General features: G+C 38.1%; 1 protein-coding gene across 2 annotated transcripts in view; it reads left to right on the top strand.

Annotated features, from left to right (window-relative positions):
• mRpL14 (mitochondrial ribosomal protein L14) overlaps window positions 1-25,476 on the top strand; it is a 72,733-nt gene extending 47,257 nt beyond the window's left edge. The window contains exon 2 of one of the 2 annotated variants that reach the window (XM_090375484.1): window positions 25,060-25,476. In XM_090375484.1, the coding sequence (XP_090231610.1) occupies window positions 25,060-25,432 (373 nt within the window). In that variant the 3' untranslated portion in view covers window positions 25,433-25,476. The remainder of the gene's footprint in view (window positions 1-25,059) is intronic. The other variant, XM_090375483.1, reaches the window with a different exon arrangement.
• Window positions 25,477-25,793: the final 317 nt, after the last annotated feature.

Raw genomic sequence — 25,793 nt, 5'->3', positions numbered from 1 at the left:
CAGTTTTGCATTCTATCCACTGCACAGTGCTACATTCGCCAGAATGGCAAAATAGTGGCCAGACCGGAGAAAGTGTTTGGTATGTTACCATTTCATGCAAAAAAATATGGATTTCTTTTTGTGGGGTTATGTGAAGGACAATGTGTACATCCCTCCACTACCAACGACACTGCAGGACCTGAAGGCATGGATCACAGAGATGGTAAAATTGATTGCAAAGTGAAGCACAGTGTGTGGCAGGAGATTGAATATCACTATGATATCGTTCGAGTTATTCATGGTGCCCACATTTAAACTTTACTAATGACTTTATGTACCTTCATAAAACTTATTGAATTGATTGTTCAGCTGGTATGTGTTTCATGAGGGTAGCTTGAAGTAATCCTGAATAAAAAATGGGCACCCTGTATTATACTTAATTTCCTTCTGTAGTATCAGAGCCTAAAACTTCTTCACGTTCAGAGTCTAATAATTCCGAATCACTTTTCAACTAAGAATTCACGTTTTCCCACACAATATCATCCTCTATGCCATTCAAAGCATTGGTGATACAGCATTTCTGAAAAGAGTGCTCCACTATCATCTTCAGGATTTTCTTCCAAGCTGCTGACACTCATTCTACAACTTTTAATGCTGGCACTTTCTTTATCTTACCAGAAGTTGTCAATGGAAGGTTTACAGTCAACAACCGGGACTCATATTCCTTCCTTAAATGGTTTGTTGACAGAAATGTTGAGGGGTTGCAGTTTGGTCAGTCATGCTGCCAGGAATAGCAACCAAGTCACTACACTTTTTGGCCCAACTTATTCTTTAACTGTTCAGATAAGTGTCCATGAAACACATCACGACCAGGTGCTCTACGTAACCCACAACTAGATGGGTTACGTAGAGCACCTGGATGTCCATTCCAAACGACATTTAACCAGTTTCCCATCAGCTCAGCCAACATTCATCCATTTTTTTGTCCACACAATAACATCTTTGGGGTAATTTTGTAATTACAACTTAATATTTGTAGGGCTTTTGTATCAGTGATTTGGCATGAATATCATAGCATGGAACTAGTAGTGGTAGTGGAATTGTAGGAATTATACATGGTAGTGGAATTGTAGGGTTTTAATTGTGATAAGTAGCTTGAAGGTTCTAGTCATGGAGGCTGGCATATATATATATATATTTTTTTTTTAGTTTTTTTAGCATTTTCACCAGAGTGATAAAACTACCGAACGTAACGGTACAGTGTAGTGTATAACCTAAACATAGCATAATGTATAGCATGAACTTGATAGCATAATACATATTATGATTGCATTTAGGTATACAGTGGGGCCCCAATGTCCGATGGTAATTCGTTCCACAAAACCCATTGTATGTTGAAAATATTGTAAGTTGAAACCAATAATACATAAAGTAGGTATTTCTTATATGTTATACTTCATTTTTGCATTAAAAATGAGTGTTTTATAAAGATTATTTAATTAATAGTTTGTAAACATCGTAAAATAAAAAACAAACAATAAATTAGCATTTATCTTAGACTTGAAGTGCAGAGCTGATGAAATCAATGGTGGCATAGTGGTGGTGGGACAATCAAGAGTCAGGTGTCTTTTCATCTTTTGTCGCTACTGGCAAAGAAACTGTGCAAAGTGGACTGTTTTTGACAACTTTTTTGTAGCTTCCTGAAGTAAGAAATTACTTAGTCTTCCATTTTGCCCATCATGAGTTTAGTTGGGGTAAAAAAACACCCCAACATTGAAAATGTTGGGGTGTTTTTTTACCACTTCTCTTAAATGCTCCCAACAAGAAATGATAGTCTTCAACTCTTCAGGCGACTTTTTTGGGTTTATTTTTCTTTCTCTTCCTCGTCACTCGCTGTAATTTTGTCCAGCTCTTGTAGCTCCTCTATTGTTAGCTTACACCCATGTTGTCCTTGACATCCTCTTCCCCAACCTCCAGACCCATTGATTTACCAAGAGTGATAATATCATATTTCAAGGCACCATCATCTTCAAATCCGTCAACATTATGGATAATTAAAGGCCACATGTTTTTCCAGGCTGAATTTAACACCTTGTGGAAACATCATTCCAAGAACTTGCAACAGTCTCTCACAGTCCAGTATGTTGAACTTTGACTTCCAAAAATCTTTGAAGGTGGCAGCATTTTCACCAGAGGTTGCTGCAAAGCAACTTGCAATCACTTGCTGGTCCATTGGTTGAAGAAGAGGAGTGGTGTTGGGTGGCAAAAATTTGACTTGAACAAAGTCAAATTGTGCCTCAAGAGATTGAACAAGTTTGGGATCATGGCCTTGTGCATTATCCAACAGGAGTAGTGCCTTCATGGGAAGCTTATTTTTTTCAAGATAACTCTTCACTAAAGGACAGAAAACTTCAAGCTCCCATTCATTGAAGACATTCTGTAACCCAGGCCTTGCTACTACACCAAAATACTCTCATCATGCTTTGTTGTTTAAATACTGTGGGAATGTTAGAGTGATACACAAGCAAAGGTTTTGGCTTAAAATCTCAAGAGGCATTGGCACCCAACAAGAGAGTGAGCCTATGTTTCGTAGGCTTATGCCCAGGTAAACTAGCCTCATCCTTAGTGATGTACGTTCTCCTGGGCATTCCCCTACGCTTCTAGAAGAGGCCAGTTTCGCCAGTGTTAAAACCTGCTAGTTGAAGATAACCCTCCTAATCAACAAATTCAATTTTATAGAAATTTCAACAAATTCAATTTTAAAGGTCTTGGCTGCTTTTTTTTTTTTTTTTTTATCAGCACTGGATGCCTCCCCATGCCTTTCAACACTTTTGATATTCGCCCTTTTTTTTGAGGTGCTCGAACCAGCCTGTGCTGGCTTTAAAGTCTTCAAAGCATACAGCACTGCTACTGGTTGATGGAGCTTTTAAGTTTCAGATCGTCATAGATCTGAAACAATCATATGAGTTATGTTCCGTGCGGCACGCATTGAACAATAACAAAGACTGATTGGTTGAGAGCAGTTGTACGAGTGATGTTCCGTATGCCACGTGTCCGAAAATTTCTGCCCATGTACCTGCAAATATCATCGGTCTTAAAATAAGAGATCATATTGAAGGTATATCGGTTCCTGAGAATGTCAGATGTTGATGTCATCATAAGTCGAAGCACACTGTATATTAGCTTAGTGTAATATTGTTAAAGTAAGTTGAATTTAAATGGAAATCATGCCACAGACTATAGCAGCAAAGCAATGGGCTCAATGTAGCATGGATGCTATGACTCAGGAGAGATCTGACTGGGCGATTTTCCTATGATTCATGGACTAACAAAATGTATAACTGGTGCAGTGTTTGCAGGCTTTCTGGAACAGGACATGATACAGCCAAGGGGGATATCTTTGTATGTGTTTGGTGGAGAGTGTGAAGAAATTCCTTCATTTCTTTCTTTCTTTCATGTGCCTACCTTCCTACTACCTTGTAGCAGGCATAGAGAGGACCACTGTATGGGCTGAACAAAGTTCAAGCCAAAGCATCTGCCAATTATATAAATAAATAAATAAATCGCAATTTTTGTCTATTAGAGAACACTTTCATGGTTCCTTGCGTGAGACTGAATTTAAGCATTGGTTCTTATTTCTCTGTCATTTATACCATCCATGATAGCTCATCTTCTCTGAAAGGCTTCCTAAGCAAAAAGCTTTAAAGCCTAGAAAGACACCTGATCTTTAATATAAGATTTATTTTTGGGTACAAGATTGTCAATAGAAAATTAAGATATCCCTAAGATCGTAATAATACATACCTTTATGTAATACATGACTCCAGCGTTCAGTGCTACCACATCCACAGCGATCTTGTTACAGATAAGCCCAATTGACAAAGTTTATAATTCAAAGAACCATGTCCTGTTAAAATATAAGAAGCATGAGGGGGTGATCATTTAATTTGCAGACTGGTGCAAGATCTTATCTTAATTGTCATCATCTGAATCTTCTATGGATTTTTCCTTCTCAAAATACTCTCCCTTAAACGTTACACAGTTTTGCCCATTGTACCCACGCATTAAATGCTTCTTGCAAGCCATTTTACAAAACACTGAGAAGTGCTTCCGTTGTGGCCCTACGAGTATCGTTATTGGACACGAAATGCTTGCCTTTCACAGCTTTCTTCAGATGTGGAAACAGATAGAAATCACATGGGGCTGTGTCCGGTGAATAAGGGGATGTGGCTGAACCTTTGCACCTATTGCAGTGATCACTGGCTGCGCAATATTAGCTGTATGGGTTCTGGGATTGCCTTGATGGAGAAATCACTTCACACCAGAAAGTTCTTGACATTTCTCACAAATGGCATGGCAAAGTTTGATTCTGAGAATCTCAGAGTCATTTTGTTCCACGAGCCACAAAATGTGTAAGTTTTATTAATGCATTTTTCCAATGCTTGGGAAAAATTCCCACTTGAAGACATCTAGACATCTATTCATCAGCTGAAGAATAATTCATGTCTTACATTTTACCATACAAATAATGAATACATTCTCAGTCTGGTCTGTTTGAGGGATTTATTAACATTTATATTCTCTATAACTAAGAATAATTCAGTACTAGTAAATGGCAAAGTTTCAGCTCCAACATTGCATTAGATTTACTCCACTTATGTTTCTGTGCTCAGCAAGGTCCAGTGTAGGATCATCCTCAAAAAAGGGATTATCCAATATTGCATTTACTGTATCAGTCTAAGATGAAGTTTCAGTTAAGTGCACTAGCACAGTTCCAAAGATCACTGGGTGTGCCAAACCTGTACTCACATCTGGTAGTAGTATTATTGCAGAAGATATTCTTTTGGTCTGCTTGTGCATGGGTTCTTCTAAGTAAAGTTCTACTTCTTTTGCCTGTTTTTACAGGGTTGGTAATAGTGGTCAATTTTCCTTCTCAAAATACTCTCCCTTAAACGTTACTAGTTAATAGTTAATAGTTTAAGTCTGGGTGCGAGGTTAGCCTGTGCGGACATTGCTCCTTAAAGCTCTTCAAACAGAGAAGTTTTTCCTGATTTATTTTCTGCTTTATTAGTTTAAATTGTCATATTAACTTATTTTCTAGAGTAGCTTTATATTCCTAATTACGATACTTAGTTTAAAGTTTAACTTAGACAGAGATTTTGTAGATATTACTTAGTATCGGTAACGGTATCAAATCCACGTGTCACAAACCAAATTTTTTTTTAACCAAATTTAGTCGATTTATTAACCAACTGTTATATCAAATTATCTTCTATAAGTAGATTATAGACCTAGTCAGGATCCTTAGTTTATTCTAAATTGAGATAGCGAGATTTGGAAGCTAATCAATACTTACGAGTCCGTAGAAATACCGTTCGTGAATTCCCGCCATTTTTACATGATAGCATAAGCTTAGTGTCGTATAGTGCATAATATAATATTGTCAATTAATCAGTAAATCTATTAATCTTGATAAACTTTATTGTCAATTAAATTGTACTTTTAACTCTATATATATATATATATATATATATATAACGACTTAATCGTAACAAATAATTAATACATAACTATAGTGGTACACGTGATACGGAAGTTGTATAAAGGGAACTCGTAGAAAACACTAGATACCGAAAAAAATATATATATAACATAACTGTTTTGGGATATAACTTAAGGATTTAATTTTTGTTTTGAATTTTATTGAATTAAATCGGAATCATGACTCTGACCAGAGCAGCAAAGCAAAAGGCTCAAGCTAATGGGAGTGCTGTGGTTCAGGGGAGAACTGAGGGGGGCAGTTGCCCTCTGAATCACAGTCTGTTAAAATGCACTGTTTGCTTGATGTTTGCGGAGCACTCGGGTACGGGACATGATACTGCCAAGGGGGATGTCTTTGTGTGTGCACGATGTAAGGAGTGCAAGGAAATCAGGCGACAACTCAGCGTTGTTATGGGCCTTTATGAGAGCTTGAAGGACAGGGTGGATGCCCTTGAAGGAAATAAATTGAGGGGCCCATCAAGCTCTCAGCTGCCCACATCAACGGCAGAGCTTGCACTTGGTCATCAGGCAACACAGAAGCAGCCCCCTAGGCAGAATGCGCTGGTCCCACAGGAACTAGTAGTTGTTGGTGACTCTATTGTCAGAGAAACGGGGAACATACTTTGTAAAAAGGATAGGTGGAATAGGACCAGGGTATGTCTGCCAGGGGCAAAGGTTGATGACGTTGTAGAGCGGATATCATCTTTTAAGGGCACAAAAGGTGATATAGTTGTACACGTTGGCACTAATGATATTAAGAGTAGAAGACCGGCGGAATTACTTAGCAAGTACAGGTTACTGTTGAAAAAAAGCCGTGAATTAGGGTTGAACTTGAAAGTGTCTGCAATTCTGCCCAGACACGATAGGAGGGAGTATATGATGAGAGCCTTGTCGATCAATTCGGCCCTGGAGGGATTGTGCAAGGCTCAAGGGGTAGAATTTTTTTCAGCCTGGACTGTACTTGTTAACAGGAGAGATTGCTTCTACAGGGATGGGATACACTTAAATAGAAAGGGTGCAAGAATTTTTGCTGATGCTGTCGAGGCAGTGTTAGGTGGGTCGGAAAACTGCTAGTTGGGGGGGGGATACAAGGACTAATAGATTAACAGTAGCCAGTGGCAGAGGTGGAAGTGATTCTTGCACTGCTTCTATTGAAATGAGCAGAAGTCTGAAAAACAAGATGCAGGATATTTCAGAGACTGCTGGTAGTCATTGCGGTACAAGTAAACACATGGGTTGTGTTAGGGTAGCTAAGAATAGAAACAGGTGCATGTATACCTGCGTGTACACCAATGCTAGGAGTTTGGTAAATAAATTTGATGAATTTGAGGTATTGCTCAAAACATCAAAGGCAGATATTGTTGGGATATCAGAGACGTGGTGTCACACAGATATAAGTAATGCGGAACTGGAATTTGGGGAATACAATGTGTATAGAAAGGATAGACAGGACAGGAGGGGAGGAGGGGTTATGCTATTAATTAAGAAACACATAAAGTCCAAGGAAGTGAAGCCAGTCGACATCGATGGACAGGGCAGTGTCGAGTCAGCTTGGTGTGACATAAGCATAGGGAAATCAAAATTGAGAGTAGGAGTGTGCTATAGGCCTAATGACTCTGATGAGTATAATAAGATATTGTACAGGGAAATAGAGTGGGCCAGTAAATCAGAGAGTCTTATAATGGGGGACTTTAATTTCCCAGATATTGACTGGAATTTGTGGGTTGGTCACTCGCACACTAGCAAGGCTTTTGTGGATTTATTGGATGATTGTTTTCTACATCAGCATGTTCGTGAGGCAACAAGAGGGAGCAATACTCTTGATCTGATTATCAGTAGTGATTCTTCATGCATTAAGAACCTGCAGATAAATGAACCACTAGGTGGCAGTGATCACAGTGTGTTGAAGTGGGATTTACTCAAGGAGGTAACTACCATCAGAGGTAAAGGGAAGGGTTTTTGTTTTCGTAAAGGCGACTATGATGGTCTGAGACAGTATTTAAATTCTATACAGTGGGACCAACTGATGATGTTACCAACAGCAAACTCAAAATGGGAAGCATTCGAGGAACTAATCTTGGAGGCTACCAGGCTTTACATACCAACTAAGAAATATTGTTCAAGGTTTAGGCCTAAATGGTTGTCAGATGAACTAATGAGACATGTGGCAGAGAAGAAAAATGCATGGGATACATACAAATTAATGGGTGACATGGAAGCCTATGATAGATATAAGTTGGTCTGTAACCAAGTCACAAAGGAGATTAGGCAGGCAAAGGCAGACTATGAAAAATCCTTGGCAAAGGATGCAAAGAAAAACAGAAAAGAGTTCTTTACATACTTGAACTCGAAAAGGAAAGGGATGAATCAGATTGGTCCACTGGATATTGATGGTTCAACAGTTGAGGATCCTGCTCAGGTGGCTAACAATCTAAACAAGTATTTTGCATCTACATTCACGCATGAGGAGTTATTCAGGAAGGAGAATGATGTAGGTAAAGTAAACATTGGCAGTGAGCTGGATGATTTTGTAATAACTGAGAGGAAAGTGGAGGAGAGATTGTTGAGGATAAACATAAAAAAGGCACCTGGGGTGGATGGGATCTATCCAGTTATATTAAAGGAGGCAGCAAAGGAAGTATGCAAACCCCTAGCCATAATTATGAGAGCTTCTTTGGACTCAGGGGAGGTACCCATAGACTGGAGATGTGCAAATGTAACCCCAATTCACAAAGGAGGATCAAAGGCTGACACAAGTAATTATAGACCTGTTAGTTTAACTTCTGTTCCAGGTAAATTAATGGAGGCACTGGTTAAAGAAGCACTGCAGGATCATCTAGACAAGAATTCAGTTATAGCTCAGACGCAGCATGGTTTTGTTAAGGGCAGGTCTTGCCTGACCAATTTGATTGGATACTATGATGTAGTCACAAAAGAACTGGATGCAGGGAATAACTTTGATATTATATATTTGGATCTTAGAAAGGCTTTTGATACTGTTGCACACGGAAGACTGCTGCACAAATTGGAGCAGTGTGGCATTGGAGGCAAATTGCTGCTATGGATAAGGGGATGGTTGAGTGGCATAAGACAGAGAGTGGTAATCAATGGACACTGCTCAACGTGGACTAATGTTATTAGTGGAGTTCCTCAAGGTTCAGTGTTGGGTCCGTTGTTGTTTTCGGTGTTTATGAATGATATTGATGATGGGATATCAAGTTTAATGTCCAAGTTTGCAGATGATACAAAGGTTGGCAGGGTCGTTAAGGACAATACTGACGCTATGCTGCTGCAACAGGATCTGGAAAGGTTGAACAGATGGGCTGAGAGGTGGCAAATCAGGTTTAACATCGACAAATGTAAAGTGCTGCATATGGGAAACAGTAACCCCAGAGCAACGTATCAACTCTGCGGTACTACACTGACAGTGGTGGAGAATGAAAAGGACCTGGGGGTAATTGTGCAGGCAGATATGAAGTTCTCTGAGCAGTGCAGACGAGCTGCAAGAGTAGCTCATGGTGTCTTGTCAATGATATACAGGAATTTTTCTAGCAGGGATAAGGAGGTGATTATTCCCTTGTATAAGGCAATGGTAAGGCCACATCTTGAGTACTGTATACAGGTCTGGAGGCCTCATTTCAAGAAGGATGTAGAGCTGCTGGAACGGGTACAGAGAAGGGCAACAAGATTAGTAAATGGAACAAAGGGTTGCTCTTACGAAGAAAGGCTTAAGTTTTGCAAATTACAGAGTTTGGAGACTAGGCACCGGCGAGGTGATCTGATAGAGGTGTATAAGGCTTTGAATGGTTTGAGCATGCTCAATGCCAATGGGATTCTTCATCTTTCTCAGAATAATCACCTCAGAGGGCATAAATTCAAATTGAGGAAGGACGGATGTCGGATAGATGTGCAGAAATTTGCCTTTGGCCAGCGGGTGGTTGGTTGGTGGAACCGACTTCCATCACTTGTTGTTGAAGTTGATAGCCTAAACAAATTTAAAGCTCAACTGGACAGGTATTTCGAACGAACGGAGGGGTGAAATGGGAGTGGGGTTTTTTTTTTTTGTTTTTTTTTTGGCTGATGCTGAATAAGCTTGCTTTCTTGCATCATATGCCTCTGCTAATGCTAATTTGTCAAGTTCTTTTTCTCATTTTTTTGGCTTCTCTATATTAAGGGTGCCTGGAGGACAGTTGTCTAGGTCTTCATTTTTGTCTTCATTGGGGGTTCTCTCCCTGAGTATTCTGACTTTTGGCTCAGGTAGTTCTTCCAAGTCATTTTCCATGTCTATGGTTTTAGCCATTTTTTCAGTCATTATATTTGATTTCAATTCACTTTCTTGGAGATATCGTGGTTCTAGTTGCTTCAGATCAGCAGTTCCCAACTGGGGGTTTGCGAACCCCTGGGGGTTTGCAAAAGTGTTCCAGGGGGTTTGCACAAAAAATTCTATAATGGCATCTGCTTAGATTTACATAGGTATATTATTGTAAACCACAAAATATAACTAATAATAAACAATAAAGTAAAATCAAATTAAATAAAATGTAAAGAATTGCCAAAGGAAGAAACCACATCTTCCACAATTTCTTATAATTAGTTTACTATCTTACAGTATACCATGTTAAATAAATGTTTTCCATGCTAATTTTTTTTTTTTTTTTCGATTCTCACCATTGTTATGTACAGGTACTTTTTTTTAGAACCTATAGTACTTAGTACCATGCATGTGTTGAAGGTTGAAAAGTTGAAAGAAGATGCTTGTTGACATTAGACTTGAACTTGTTGCCAATGTTGATTGTAATTTTCAGGAAATACATAAGAAGGAAGGTTGTTCCAGAAACCGGAAATTGAATGAATAAATGAGGAAGAAGAAAAGTTGGTTCTTTGAGTTTGAACTTGGATAGTAAAAGGATATTGACTGGTTGCGGCATGTGTTCGGACTGCTTTGAAAGAGAGAGCAGGAATTATAGAAGCTAATTCAGAACAGGGCCAGTGGAAGTATCTGTACAAAGGTCTATGAGACTGAGTGGAGAATCTCTGTTAGAGATGAGACTGTTGCTCTGTAGCAAAGTGGTATCGTCAATGTCCTCCCAACACTGGTTGGAAAAGGCCCAGGTTCAAATCTGTCGACAGCACGAGGAATTTTAATGGGCTTTTTTCATTCCATGGCTGAGTTAGTCTGTATCAGACACAATAAATATATGAATAGATGTAATCATTTACCGGTGAGCCTAATATCATAATTTGGGCTTTTTTTTTTTTTTTTGGTTTTTTTTTTTTTTTTTTTTTGTTAGAGATGAGACATTAATTAACCTAACTGCCCTCTTTTGAATGGAATTCTTGAAGCCTGAGAGAGGTTTTGGAGGCACCGCCCCAGATGTGGGAACAATATTATGGGGTAGGCTGGATTTGCGATTTCTGCAGAGTCAACAACAGTTTGGAAGAAAAGTAATGGAAAGAGAAAACCAAATTTTTAGATGCAGAGGAAGCAATATTTGTAATGTACTTTAGGCCAGGAGAGATTAGAAGTCAGGGTAATCCCCAAGATCTTGCCTAGAAATCAGAGTGTCATCGAAAGTAAACATAGGAGCAGAAGAATCCTTTTTTGCGAGATATAAGACAGGACTGAATGTTAGAAGGATTGAAATTAAGTTATCTTTTCCCCACTGGAGGACAGCATTCAAGGAAATTGTAGTAGATATTCGAGAAGTTGAAGCTGTTTGAGCAGGGCAAGGTTTCTCAAACTGGAAGGTGGAATGCAATGTGCTATTGTCAACAAAACTATGGATAAGATTTCCGGTCAATTAAAGAAGGTCATTAATATACAAGAGGAAAAGAGTGGGAGAAAGAATTGAATCTTGGGGAACACCAGCTTTAGTGGAGAAGTTAGAAGACAGAGAGCCATCTACCATTAACCAGTGAGTGGTCAGAGATACAACTGGATACTCAATTACAAAAAAACAGCTGAAAAACCATAAGATGGAAGCTTATTTAGAAGACCTTTATGGCAAACATGAACGAAAGCCTTGGAGATGTCAAGAACAACTGCTTGTGTTTCACCCAACTTTTCCATTGAATTTGTCCACAAATAGATAACATAAACCAAAATATTACCAGTGGATCGACACTGACGGAATCCATACTGGCGATCGTTGATCAGACAATATGTTTCTGGAGAGTTTAAGAGTTTGCAGTTAATTGATTTTTTCCATTACTTTAGAAAAAGTAGACGTTATTGGATGGGGGGGATTTGTCACCCTTTTTCGGAACTGGCTGGATATGAGCAAATTTCCAAGCAGAAGGAAAACACCTTTGGAATAAGAAAGTGAAAAAAGGCTGCAAAGAATAGAAGTAAGTTCAGGACCTCAGATTTTGAGAACAAGTTGAGAAATACCATCAGGACCTGGAGCTTTCTTAGCATCAGATTCATCAAAATCCTTCTGACATCCTTTTGAAAGAAGACCACAGGAGGCGTTGAATGGAGTGTACTGGGAATGGTTTGAGGTGATTTACCAAGATCATCAATACATGAGTTGGAAGAAAAATAGGATGCCAGCAGATCAGCTTTATCTTTGGCTGATGTGGAAACTATCTGGTTTTGACAGAAGTGGGAACAGAGATTGGCAAAAATTGCAGCCAATAGTTTTGGCAAGAGACCAGAATTGTCGGCTATCATTGGACAAGAAGCAAGTTTTCTACTCTTAGCCTGTTCGAATTCTAGTTTGGACTGATTAATAACTGCTTTACAAAGTATAAATGATACTTAATAATAAAAATTATTATTATGCTATGTCTCTTATAAAAACGTAGTACTGTAAATATTTTATAATAAAAAATTAAGAAATATTTTATGATTTTAGAGAATATAGGCTTAGTGGTTCGCTTTAAAAATATGTTGAAAGAGGTTTGCTAAAAAAATTGTACGTTGAAAGGGGTTTGCGATAAAAAATATTATCTTGAAAGGGGTTCGCGTGTCAAAAAAGGTTGGGAACCGCTGCTCCAGATAATCTAGCAATATGTGTTTTTGAGACCTATTGAAATCCAAGTTTGTAGCTATTTCTGTTTTGGCGGGAAAATGTGCCTTTTTAAGGTGAAAAGTGCTCTGGAGAACAGTGCTCTGGAACTAAAAATAGTTTTAAGAAAACTAAAAGAAAAGTGCTCTGGAACTAAAAATAGTTTTAATTCAGTGTCATATTTGTGTTTTCCCCCCAAAATGATGTGGTTAGAGCTAATTAGTAACTTAAAACGATCAAGTTTAATCACTACTGCCAGCCCCATAACGAATGAGCTACACAAAAACACATTCAGAGCCCAACAATATGTTAAAACAACTGCTAATAATAAGCTTACTTGAATAAAACTACTTTTCTTGATCTGTATGCTTCATGATCCAGGAATCCATATTGAAAATCACTGATATATCCAAAACTGTAATGATCGCAATCAAGTGGACCTACACTTGTGCACGTTTGCTTGCTACCAAAATAGAAGGACAGACAGAACAGGAGGGATGTGGAGGCTTTATACTCTTAGATAAGAAGCATATTAAATAAAAGGCAGTGCATATAATTGACGTGAGTGGCTAGTATAATGTTCAGTCAGTTTGGTGTGACATCAGCACTGGAAAACAAAAACAAGGCTAAGAATATGCGCTAGAGGTATAATGACTGTGATGAGTATACCAAAGAGCTGTACAGAAAAAAAGTAGACTGGGCAAGTAAATCAGAATGTGTTATAATGGGGATTTTAACTTTCCAGATATTGCCCAGAATTTGTGGAATAATCACTCACACGTTAGCAAGACTTTTGTAGTTTTATTGGATGGCTGTTTTCTGGTAGCATGTTAGAGAGGCAATAAGATGAAGCAGTACTCTTGATTTCGTTATCATCAACATTTCTTCATGCATTAAGAATATGCAAGTAAAAAAACTCACTGAGTGACAATGAAGTCACTGGTCGAAGAAGGTATTTGGGGTTTTTTTTTTTTTTTTTTTTTTTTTTTTAGGAATATTAGCAATTAAAGCCATATTGCTTCGGGGATATGCGGTAGTCATTCCCTGACCTTTCCACATCCTCTGTATTTGGTGGTCACAGGCTTGAACCCCGGTCTAATCAAGAAGTGTGTGCTATGCACTGCCGCTCCTGCCCACCTGGCTACGGAGATGCCTGTTGAAGAAGTAATGCAGGACCTTTGAGACAGGAATGCATTTATACTGCAGTCACAGCATGGATTTCTTAAAGGCTGGTTAGTCCAACAATATGTCCAACAAAGAATTCAAAGAATGGCAGCAAAAACTTCTAAGCTTATATTAACAGTAGAAGGAGGGGGTTGAATACATCAGGTAAATTGATATCAATGGGTTAAATGTTCATGACCCTGCTCAGGTTGCTGACAAACTGATTATATATTTTCCATCTATATTCACTCATGAGCAGTTCTTAAGGGGAGAGAATGCTGGAGGTTTTTCAAACTCTAATGGGAACCAAAATGATTTTGTAGTAACTGAAAGGAAATTGGAAGAGAAATTAGCATTAGTAGTGGCATATAATGCAAGAAAGCAAGCTTATACAGAATCAGCCAAAAAACCTTCCCATTTCACCTATCCATTTGCTCCAAAAGTTTGTCTAGTTCTTCCTTGAATCTATTCAAACTATGATCTGAATCTAATCTGAACAAGAGGAAGAATCCCATTGGCACTGAGCATGCTCAAACCATTCCGAGCCTTATACACCTCGGTCAAATCACCTCGTAGGTGGCTAGTCTCCAGATGCTGCAGTTTTCGGAACTGAAGCTTTTCTTCGTAAGATCACACCCTTTGTTCCCCCTCACCAATTTCGTTGCCCTTCTCTAATTGCTCCAGAAGCACTAAATCATTTCTTAAAATGAGGCCACCAGATCTGTATGCAGTACTCAAGGTGTGGCCTGACCTAATGCCTTATACAAAGGGATAATCACCTCTTATCCCTGCTAGCAAAGTTCCTGTATATCATTGACAAGACTCCATGAGCTGCTCTGGTAGCCTGTCAGGACTGCTCTGAAAACTTCATATCTGACTAACCCAATTACCCCAGGTCTTTTTCATTCTCCACTACCCGGAGTGTAGTACCTCACAGTTGGTACTTTGCTCTGGGGTTGCTGCTACCCATGTGTGGTACTTTGCATTTGTCGATGTTAAACTTCCGTTGCCACCACTCAGTCCATCTGCCCAACTTTTCTAGATCCTGTTGCATACCGTCATTACTGTTATTAAAAACCTTGCTAATCTTTGTATCATCTGCAAATATGGACATTAAGCCTGATATGCCTTCATTGATATTGATAAATATAGAAATGGTCCCAACACCGAACCCTGGGGCACTCCACTAATAACATTAGTTGATGAAGAGCAGTATCCATTGATTACCACTCTCTGTCTTCTTCCACTCAACCATCTTTTTATCCATTCTTAGTGCCGTATTGCTCCAATTTGTACAGTAGTCTTCCATGTGCAACATTATCAAAAGCCTTTCTAAGATCCAAATATATGATATCAGAATTATTCTTTGTTTCCAGTTCCTATGTGACCACATCATAGTATCCAATCAAATTGGTCAGACAAGACTTCCCCTTAACAAACCTATGCTGTTTCTGTCTTGTCTAGATGATCCTGCATTGCTTCTTTAACCAGTGACACCATTATTTTTCCCAGAACAGAAGTTAAACCAACAGGTCTGTAATTGCTCATGTCACCTTTTGATCCTTTTTTGTGAATTGGGGATACATTTGCACAACTCCAGTCTGTGGCGGTCTCCCCTGAATCCACGAATGCTCTCACAATTGTGGCTAATGGTTTGCTTACTTCGCTGTCTCCTTCAGTATAACTGGACAGATTCCATCCACCCAGGTGCCTTTTTTATGTTTAACTTCAACAATTTCTCCTCCACTTTCCTCTCAGTTATTACAAAATCATTTAGCTCCCTGTTAGAATTTGATAAACTTCTGGTATGAAAATACTTATTCAGTTTGTCAGCTATCTAAGCAGAATCATCAACAGTGGAACCATTGATATCAAGTAGACCAATCTGATTTATCCCCTTCCTTCTAGTGTTTACATAATTATAGAAGTCTGCTGTTTTTCTTTGAAAGCTTTGCCAAAGATTTCTCATCTGTCTTCACTTGCCTAACCTCCTTTGTGATTTGACTACAGACTAGCTTATATCTACTATAGGCTTCCAATGTCACCTGATAATTTATATGCATCCCATGCATTTTTCTACTCTGCAACAAGGCTCATTAGTTCATCTGACAACCATTTAGACTTAAACCTTGAACAATATTTCTTACTTGAAGTAAGAAATATTAGTAGTAGTAGTTTAGTTAGTAGTAGCTTACAAGATTTATTCCTTGATTGTTCCCCATTCAGAATTTGCTGTTGGTAACATCATCAGTTGGTCCCACTGTATAGAATTTAAAAACTGTCTGAGGCCACCATAGTCACCTTTACAAAAACAAAAATCTTTCCCTTTACCCTTGTTGGTAGTTGCATCTTTAAATAAAACCCACATCAGTACACTGTCATCACTCCCACCTAATGGTTCCTTTAGCTGCTGATTCTTAATGCATGAATAATCAGTGTTGATAATTAGATCAAGAGTATTACTCCCTCTGGTTGGCTCTTGAAAATGTTACTGAAAAAAACAGTCATCCAATAAATCCACAAAAGTCTTGCTAGTATGCAAGTGACCAACCCACAAATTCCAGTCAATATCTGGAAAGTTAAAATTCCCCAATCTAAGATATTCTGATTTACTGGTTTACTCTATTTTTCTGTACAATTGTTTGTTGTACCCATCAGAGTCATTAGGCCTATAACACACTCCTATACTCATTTTTGCTTTCCCAGTTCTTATGTCACACCAGACTGACACAACATTGTATTGGCTATGCATGTCAACTGGATGTACTGCCTTCGATTTTATGTTTTATCTAACAGTATAACTCCCTCCTCCCTTCATATTCTTAATTTCTTATATCTCTGTGACACTACATCTCTGATATCCCAACAATATCTGCCTTTGATGTCATGACCATCACTTCAAATTTATTTATTACAGGTGACCCCCGCTTAACGCTGAGAATTCGTTCCGGAAAAACAGAGCGCTAAGTGAATCCGCGCTAAGTGAGTACCACATTCCCATAAGGTAACATATGGATTTGTGAGTTGCGGTCGGTGCCATAGGATATTTCCTAATCAATAATAAACGGTGGTGAAAAGATGCACAAATGTCGGTCAAAATATTTAATATTCAAAATATTTGTACATATAAAATATTCTGCATTATATTCGTATATAATTATGTGGTAACTACTTACGTATCAAAAGTAAACTTAAAATTCCAATTAAAATAATGAATTTAATTTAATCGATGAATTTAATCATGAAAAATGTGTCGATTTTGGGTTGAACTTTGGCCCTCTTCCAAATAAACTAAAAGGGGTATTAATTTTAAATCCCCCACAGATCACCACCCAACAATAAAGTCAACCGATCCTTCGCCGCTTTGAAACCTGGCATGTTTTTTCTTCTTTCAATATGAAACCTCTTTTAGGCATTCGTTTCCGCAAAAATCCTGCTTCATCTATGTTAAAAACTTGAGAAGTATAACACATAATACCCCTCTTCAATAATTTTAACAAGTTCTTTTTTGAAAGTTTCAGCTCCTTGATCTAGTTTCTCCCTGGATTTTAAATCTATTCAACCAGCCCTTACCAGTTTTAAATGGTTCCACATTTTTTTTTTTTTTTTTTTTTTTTTTAGGCGAGTTTTCTTCAGATCATCATATTGGCTAATCTTTCTCTCTCTCTCTTTTTTTTTTTTTTTAATATTTAACTTAACTGAATTCTGCATTGGAATATTATCTTCAATAAAATTAGTTAGTCTTTCCATTTCGATCCTAATAGCCGGCCTAGTCCTAGTCGCTTGCAGTGGAACAGCTATCTTTCCCATGCTAAAATTAATTCTTTATTTTTTTATAACTGTTCTTACAGTTAAAGTTGCAAGTCCTAAATTATGGCACACATCCACTTGTCGTTGACCGGAATTGATTCACTTCAAAACGTCTAATTTAATTTTCAAATTCAGTCTTTTTCTTACATTTATCGTCTTCGTACTGTGCCCAGACATTGTTGCTTTTTCATTCTTATCGGCCATTATTAGCTCTTCGAAAATGTAACTGCGTTGGTTGCATTAATTATGATACAATGTTCAAGTAAACTGTCTGTTACGCACAATGTCTAATACTGTACTGAGTAATGACTAGACTTACGATAAATGCATATAACGCAAATATTACAAGCAATATACTTGATCATTTTTTAAAATGTTGATCTCGGAACTATGTAACAAGTCACTGTACTGCAATTAAATTAGTGTGCGAGAAAATTTCACCGAGCATGGGAAAATTTCTCGAATCGGCGTGGGAAACGTTTTAATGCTGTTTTGCTATTCATTTTCAAGCTATCGACTCCATCAAATGAAACGATTTCGTTAAATATGCAAAAAATGCAATCTGTAAAAGAACGTTATAGTGATCTGTGACAGCGTTACAGTCAGATACGAGTTATAATATAAGAACAGCATTATAGCAAATCTGCGTTATAACTGGGGCCTGCTGTATACTCCTGGGATTGGTGTACGTGAAAGTACACATGCACCTGTTCTTATTTACCTCTTATTTACCCGAACACAGCCCATGTATTTACTTTTTCCATGATGATTCCCCACAGTCCTTAATCTCCATGCTTTCCAGGTTGCTGTATGTTCCAGTAGAAACAGTGCAAGAATTACTTTCACCTCTGCCTGTGGCTATTGTTAATCTGTGTATTGCTGGCCCAAACTAGCAGTTTCCGATCCACATAATACTGCCTCGATAGCATCAACAAATATTTTTGCACTCTTTCTATTTAAGTGTATTCCATCCCTGTAGAAGCAGTCTCTCCTGTTAACAAGCAGAGACTACGCTGAGAAAAATTCTACCCCATGAGCCTTACACTCTCTCCAGGGCCAAATTGATTAACAAGGCTGTCATCATATATTCCCTCCTGCTGTGTCTGCGCAGAATTGCAGACACTTTCAAATTTTATGCTAACTTGTATGTTTTTTTTCAAGATTGACCTGTACTTGTTAAGTAAGTCTTCAGATCTCTTATTCTTAATGTAATTAGTGCGAACGTGTACAACAGTATCACCATTTTTGCCCTTAAAAGATAACTGCTCTATGTCATAAACTTTTGCCCCAGGCACCTTATACCTTGGTCCTATTCCACCTATCCTTTTTGCACAATATATATCCACTTTCCCTAACAATAGAATTACCTACAATAACTATCTTCTGCAGGACCAGTGCATTCTGCCTTGAGGATTGCCATTGTATTGCATTATAATCAAGTGCAAGCTCTGCTATGATGGCAGCTGAGGGAGGACCCCAATTTAAATCCTTTGAGGGCATACGCTCTGTTCTTCAAGCTGATATAAATGCCCATAACAACGCTGAGTTGCTGACTAACATCCTCGTCCTCTTTACTTCGACACCCAAAGACATCGATCTCCCTTGGCAATATAATTTCCCGTTCCTGATAGTTCACAAACATCAAACAAATAGTACATTTCATAAGGCTTTGATTCAGAGGACAACCACCCCTCTCAGTTCTCCCCTGAGCTACAGCACTCCCACTACCTTGACCTTTTTCCTTTTATCTGAGGCATGATTTCAGTTCAAATTCAAAATAATTAAAAATACTACACTAAACTTATATCCTAATGCAGTAATAACACCATGCACTGGCTATGCTATGAAGTTTACATTATCGAATAAATATATATATTTCAATGTAGAGCCTACAGTACATGTATTTTCGTATTGTGCTATAACATTACGTTTGTAAATTCTAAGTAGTTATAATAGATAATAAATTTAACTATCTGATGCCAACCTACATGATTCGAACTCTTGCATGACCTTTTTGCAATACTATATCTACTTCAAATCACTAATACTAAAAGGTCTATGAATATTAATATCGTACATTACAGACTATGTGATAAAATTAAGTTATTAAAACATGTATGTAGTACTATAAATTATAGTTTATAATTTGCTGATTACATTCTACAAAGCTACTGATACTGATTACACTGCTACAAAGCCTTGTTGAAACCTCTAGTATCTGCTGTATCAATACTAAAACAATGGTGGCAAAAGTTGAATGGTCTTATTGATACAACACATTGCTGAGCAGAAGTTGACCATAGTTTTTTAAGAAATTACAAGGGCCAAGTAAAGAAAAAATACATCAAATTAATCAACAAATCACAAACAAATACTAAACTACTAAATCGAAATTAAAAGTTAGAGAAAAACAATAATTAATCCCAGGGGCTCATATGTGGTGAGTATGGGCTTGCTGACCAGGCAAGCTGGGCGGGTCAAGTGCCTGCCTGGCAACCCAAAGGTCGCGGGTTCGATTCTCGCCTCTGGCTTGGATCAAAGTACTGCAAAAACCTTGGAAGGTGCATTATGGCCACAGAAGCCTATGCGCCAACAACTACTACCAAAAAAAAAAAAAAAAAGAGTATGGGTTTGGCACACCCAGGGTCCTCAGCTGGATATCATCATTCTTCTCTTTCTTGGTGATTCCCTTCTACTTCTCTCTCTCTCTCTCTCTCTCTCTCTCTCTCTCTCTCTCTCTCTCTCTCTCTCTCAGGGTATTCCAGAAATTTATTTTGGCTGATGCAGCATAAGCCTCAGGCTTCCTTGCACCACGTGGCTAATAATAATAATTTCAAATCAATAAATAAAGTTCCACTAAGCAGCTCCCAAAAAAAATGTGTAGTACTCTTAGCCTCATCAGCAAGTTTTTTTTTTCTTATATTCAAATCAAATTGTTGGCAAAATTGTCAGCAAATGGTTGAAGCTGAACATAAAAAGGCACCGGGGTGGATGAGATCTATCCAATCATATTAAGGGATGCAGCAAAGGTTAGCAAACCCTTAGCCATAATTATGAGAGCATCTTTGGATTCATGGGAGATCCCTATGGACTGGAGATGTGCATATGTATTCCCAATTCATAAAGGGGAATCAAACGGTGACATGAGTAATTACAGAACTGTTAGTTTAACTTCTGTACCAGTGAAAATATTGGAGTCACTGGTTAAAGAAGTAATGCAGGACCATCTGGATAGGAATGCAATTATACTGCAGTCACAGCTTGATTTATTAAGGGGCTGTCTTGTCTAACCAATCTGTTTGGATAGTGTGTGTAAAGTGCATTTGGGGTCAAGCAGCACCAGGGGTTTCCCCATCTTCGCATTGCTTATATTTTGATGGATGTGCCAGTTTGCTGGAAATGCCAGAGATTTAAGTGTATAGATATTGTACACATGTAGTGTTGTGTACAGTTGTTCATCTGGTCATTTAGCCACTGGGCCCCTGCTGAACCCCAATTTTCCCTCACTTTTGCCCTGTGGAGGCAGACCAAGTACACCAGTATTATAATTATTTACTCTGTCCTGCCACCTAATTTCCTGAGATTTCAGTGGCTAGGACCTAAAAAAAATTCATTTAATTAGTTTTATTTCAATTGAAAGGTTGATATCGCTTGAATAGAAAAGGCCTAGATTAGGAGCAAAAGATAATTTGAATGTATTTAAATTTAGGTGTGTGGGGCATTCACTTGCATTAAGATAGAGGAGGAAAGAAGACTGGGGGGAAAAGACAGAAATATGGGGGCAGTAGAGAAGGCATCCCCCAAAGAAGTCAGTGGGGTAGGTCCATGCCCTACCAGGAGGGGAAGGGGGCAGTGAGCAGGAGAGGAAAGAAAAAACATGCCCCACACCCTGCTGAAAAGAAGGAATGAAAGTGGCCAGGGAAGGTCCTAGTCCAGATCGCCGAGTGGTTTGTTGGCAGCAAGGTACTATGGGATCATGGATAGAGCTAGTGCACTGGTATTTCTGCACGCACTCAAATTAAGCTCCGCCAGGAAGTTGAGACATGGGACAGAATCCTGTCCAGGTTTGGTTGTCACAGTCAATATCTTTTCATTTCTTTCCTTCAAAGCATTTCTCTCTTACTTCTTTCCTTCTACCTTATTCTTTCCCCTTTCTTTTCCATTTCTTTTCTTATTCTCTCCTCTGGTTCTTGTAGTGTATTGTCTTTTAAGAGTTGCTGTGTTTGGAGGATTTGGATTGATTGATTGTTGTGGGCTTGTAGACTTGCTGAGAAGTCATGCCGTGGTAGCTTTATGGTGTGTCAGTCTGTGGTTCTATGGTTGTGGAAGAGTTTTTTTTGTCTTGAAAAGAGCTCCTGTGTGAAGAGTGTGAAGGCATGGTAGTGTTCCTCATTTTGCAACATGGGCTGTTCTTGGTTCCTGAGTGTGAACTGGGTCTTTGTCATGAGGATGTGGCACAGGTCCTCATAGGTAGGACATTCATGTATGAGGCGGTCCCAGGTTTCTTCTTCTCTGCAGTGACACTGCAGTGAATCTGAGAGATCGAATTCGTAGAGTTTCCTCCTGAAGGAACATGTTCTGTGAGGAGAAATGTGGTATGGAGGCCTGGAGCGAACCATGCAAGCTGACTTGGGTATATCCGATGTACATGGGTTGAGTATATCCGATGAATAAGTTGAGCATGGGTATATCTGATGAATGGGTTGAGCACACTGAATTCTGATGGGATCCTTTCACTTGTTCAGATTACAAACCTAAGGGGGCATAAATTCAAATTAAGAAAAGACAGATGTAGAATAGATGTGCGGAAATTTGCCTTTAGCCAGCAGGTGGTTAATTGCTGGAACAAACTTCCATGTGTCGTTGTGGAAGTTGATATGTTGAATAAATTTAAGGAGGAACTGGACAGGCATTTGGAGGGAATGGTGTGATTTTTTTTTTTTTTTTTTTGCCTGATTCTGCATAAGCTCATACACTTTCTTTCTTACATCACATGCCACTACTACTACTACTACATCTGGAAAGAACTTCCGTGTTATGGCTCCTTTTAGGGAGTCAGACTATCGGGCCTGCCTGGTCTGCAACTGTGTGTCATTACACGCCTCTTTTCAGCACTTGTGTTGTTTGTTGGATCAGTGGTGAAGCCAATGCAGGTGGCTGCTCTCCCTTTGGAAAGTTGGTAAAGCAGCTGACGGTGCAAAATGTCCAGGGCAAGGGATCCAATGAGGACTTGGAGTGCGTGGGTGCTAACCGTACAGCACGCTCTGGAGATAATCTGTAAATTTATCACCCTCAACTGTACAATTGAAAAATCAGGGCGTAAACAATGCGCTATTTTGCTTAAAGCTAAAATGGAGTTACTTAAAGCAGTAGGTGTAGGGGAGTCTTTGAAAACAGACATTTCTAAAAAGTTCAGAATCGCTAACTATGTTGTTGGCAATTGTAAAGAATTGAGACCAACTTACTGCAATGTTTGAGCCAGATAGGAAATGGATGAGAACGGCCAAAGATGAAGATTTGGAGGCTGCATTGCTTGTTTGGTTCAAACGAGCTAGGTCTCAGAATGCTCTACTATCAGGACCTCTATTAATGGAAAAAGTGGATGTGTTTGCAATTCAAATGGGGATTGAATTCACTGCAAATTCAGGCTGGTTAGAACGTTTTAAGAAAAGAAAAGGCATCATTTTTAAAAATGTTTGCGGTAAAGCAAATCAAATTTCACCGAGTATGACATCGGATTGGCTGCAGTCTGCATTGCCCACAGTGATTGAAGAATATAGCGTGAGAGATGTTTTTAACGCCAGTGAAACAGGGTTGTTCTATCACTGCTTACCTGATAAAACTTTATCGTTTAAGAGACAGCAGTGTTCTGGCGATAAACAGTCCAAAGAGAGGATAACGGTAATGGTGGCTTGCAATTCGGACGGATCTGCAAAGCTGCCCTTATTCGTTATTGGGAAGAGCATGAATCCGTGCTGTTTTAAAAATGTAAAAAAAATACTGGTTGAGTACATGGCAAACAAGAAAGCGTGGATGACCGTGACAACATTTACCGATTGGCTTTTCAATTTAGATAAGTGTTTTTTACGCAAAAAGGGAAAATTTGCCACGATTGTTAATTGTCCAGCTCACTCTGAAGTGAGATTAAAAGCTATAAAGCTTATATTTTTGCCTCCAAACACTACAAGCATTTTACAGCCTTGTGATCAAGGCATAATACAGAATTTTAAATTTTATTACCGAAAACAATTGCTAAGAAAATATTTGGCCGCAATTGAAGCAAAAGAAGATTTCTCTGTCAACTTATTGGATACATTGCATATGTTGTGCACTGCTTGGAATCTTGTAACACCAAAGACTATCAAATTGTTTTCGTCATGTGGGATTTTCCAAAATGACAGATTTAATACTTATTCAAGACAATCAAGAAGCTGAACTGACATTCAGTGAAATGTTTGGGCATGTTTCATCTCTTTTAGAAAGTTTGGTATCTTTGGATGAATTTGTCACAGTTGATGATATTAATTTGTGTACAAGCACCGATTTTAACAGATAGTGATATTTTGGACATCGTACAGCCTACGGAAGTGGATCCCGTGGGTGAAGATAGTGATGATAATGTAGACAATGACATTGATTTGTTAGTTCCTGTTCCTACTACATCACAAATGCAAAAATTGATAAAAAGTATGCACAGATATTTAGATGTACATACGAGTGGTGAAATGAACCAAGAATTTGAAGAATTTGTAGATAATAAGATGATAAATAACACTGTGCAAAAAATTTTTTAAAAATTTTTACATATTGTGTTTTTTTATCTGATGAAGTCGATGAACATGTTAAGTGTTAATAAATGCCCCTTGTGTAGTGTTATATAGTGCATAAAATGTTAGCTTGTTTAAACTTTTTATCTTAACTCTTTTGATTATTACGACATCAAAAACATTGGTGGGGGTTTTTTTTGTTTACTTCTTTTAACACGAAAAACTATTTCTGTTCCCATGGTTTCATGTTAAATGATTTCCACTGAAACCCCACGGGCTTGCATCTGGTGAATATAGGCTTGGCAAATACAGGGTCCTGAGTTCACTTGCTTGCTCTGTCTCCCCTCCCCCCCAGGGTGTCGGGAAATTTTTTTTGATAAAAAAAAAATTTCCCGACACCCTGGCTGGTGAAGCATAAGCCTCAGGCTTCCTTACACCATATGGCTAATAATAATAATAATATATATAGGTATTAATTCTTATCTTTTTAACTCTAAACACATGCCTCTAATTTAAGCTTAGGATTTTATGTTTTGCTTATAGATCAACCCTCAGATTTCAGACAATTTTTTAGTGCTTTAGTTTTTGAATGTTGTATATTCCGGCACAGTTGACCTCTGAAGAAGTGCTGAAATATAACACTTCTCAGAGATCCAGACTGGACATTCAAAAAGTGTCAATTTTCATGTTGGTTAATAGGCATAGTCTATTTTTATGTCATTTCATATTTTCTTTACTGTTATATTGCATGCTGAGTGCAAGTTTTTTTTTTTTTTTTTTTTAAATAGGTCATCCCCATCATTGCAACATGTTGTGCATATGACTCGTCTGAGGGTAGTGGATAATAGCAAAATTGGCAAGCAAGCAATGTTAGAAGGGAAACCTCCTAAATGTATTCAAGTGTATAATAAAACAGGTATTGGCACAATAGGAGACAAAGTTCTGGTTGCAATAAAAGGATTAAAGAGAAAAGGATATATTGTTGGAGTAAAGCGAAAGCAACAGCCATTTATTCCAAAATTTGACACTAACAACATTGTTCTTATAAATGACCAAGGTAATCCTGCGGGCACTCGAATATTAGTTCCAATACCAAATCTATTAAGGGGCAGAGGTGCAGAATTTACCAAAATTATTGCTATAGCTACAAGATTTGTGTGAATAGTTTACATATTTAAAAAAAAAATTTAATATGATATTATGTTAAAACATAACTTTATTAAATACTTTGTTTTATAAGAAATTGTTAAATATACTATGCATCGTATTATTGTAAATCTGCACTATTGTGTTTTCTTTCAAAGTTTAACTTATCTTTAAAAAGGGCTGCTTGTGATTTGTTAGAAAAAGCTTCAGTTCTTTTCAAAAGATAGAGTAATTAAAGTAAGTTTATTTCATTTCATTTGAATGAAATTATTTTTTTGCTGTATATTTTTGTACTTAAGCTTTTTTGTACTTAGCACTGCTCCAGTGGAGAAGTATTTTGCTTCTTTTTTTTTTTAAATTTAAAGTGTATACCACT

The sequence above is a fragment of the Mastigoproctus giganteus genome, chromosome 6 (genome assembly GCF_048544385.1).
Source record: "Mastigoproctus giganteus isolate SK-2022 chromosome 6, ASM4854438v1, whole genome shotgun sequence".
NCBI classification, from domain to species: Eukaryota; Metazoa; Arthropoda; class Arachnida; order Uropygi; family Thelyphonidae; genus Mastigoproctus; species Mastigoproctus giganteus.
Note: the sequence above shows the minus strand (reverse complement) of the source record. Positions and strands in the feature narration are given on the sequence as shown.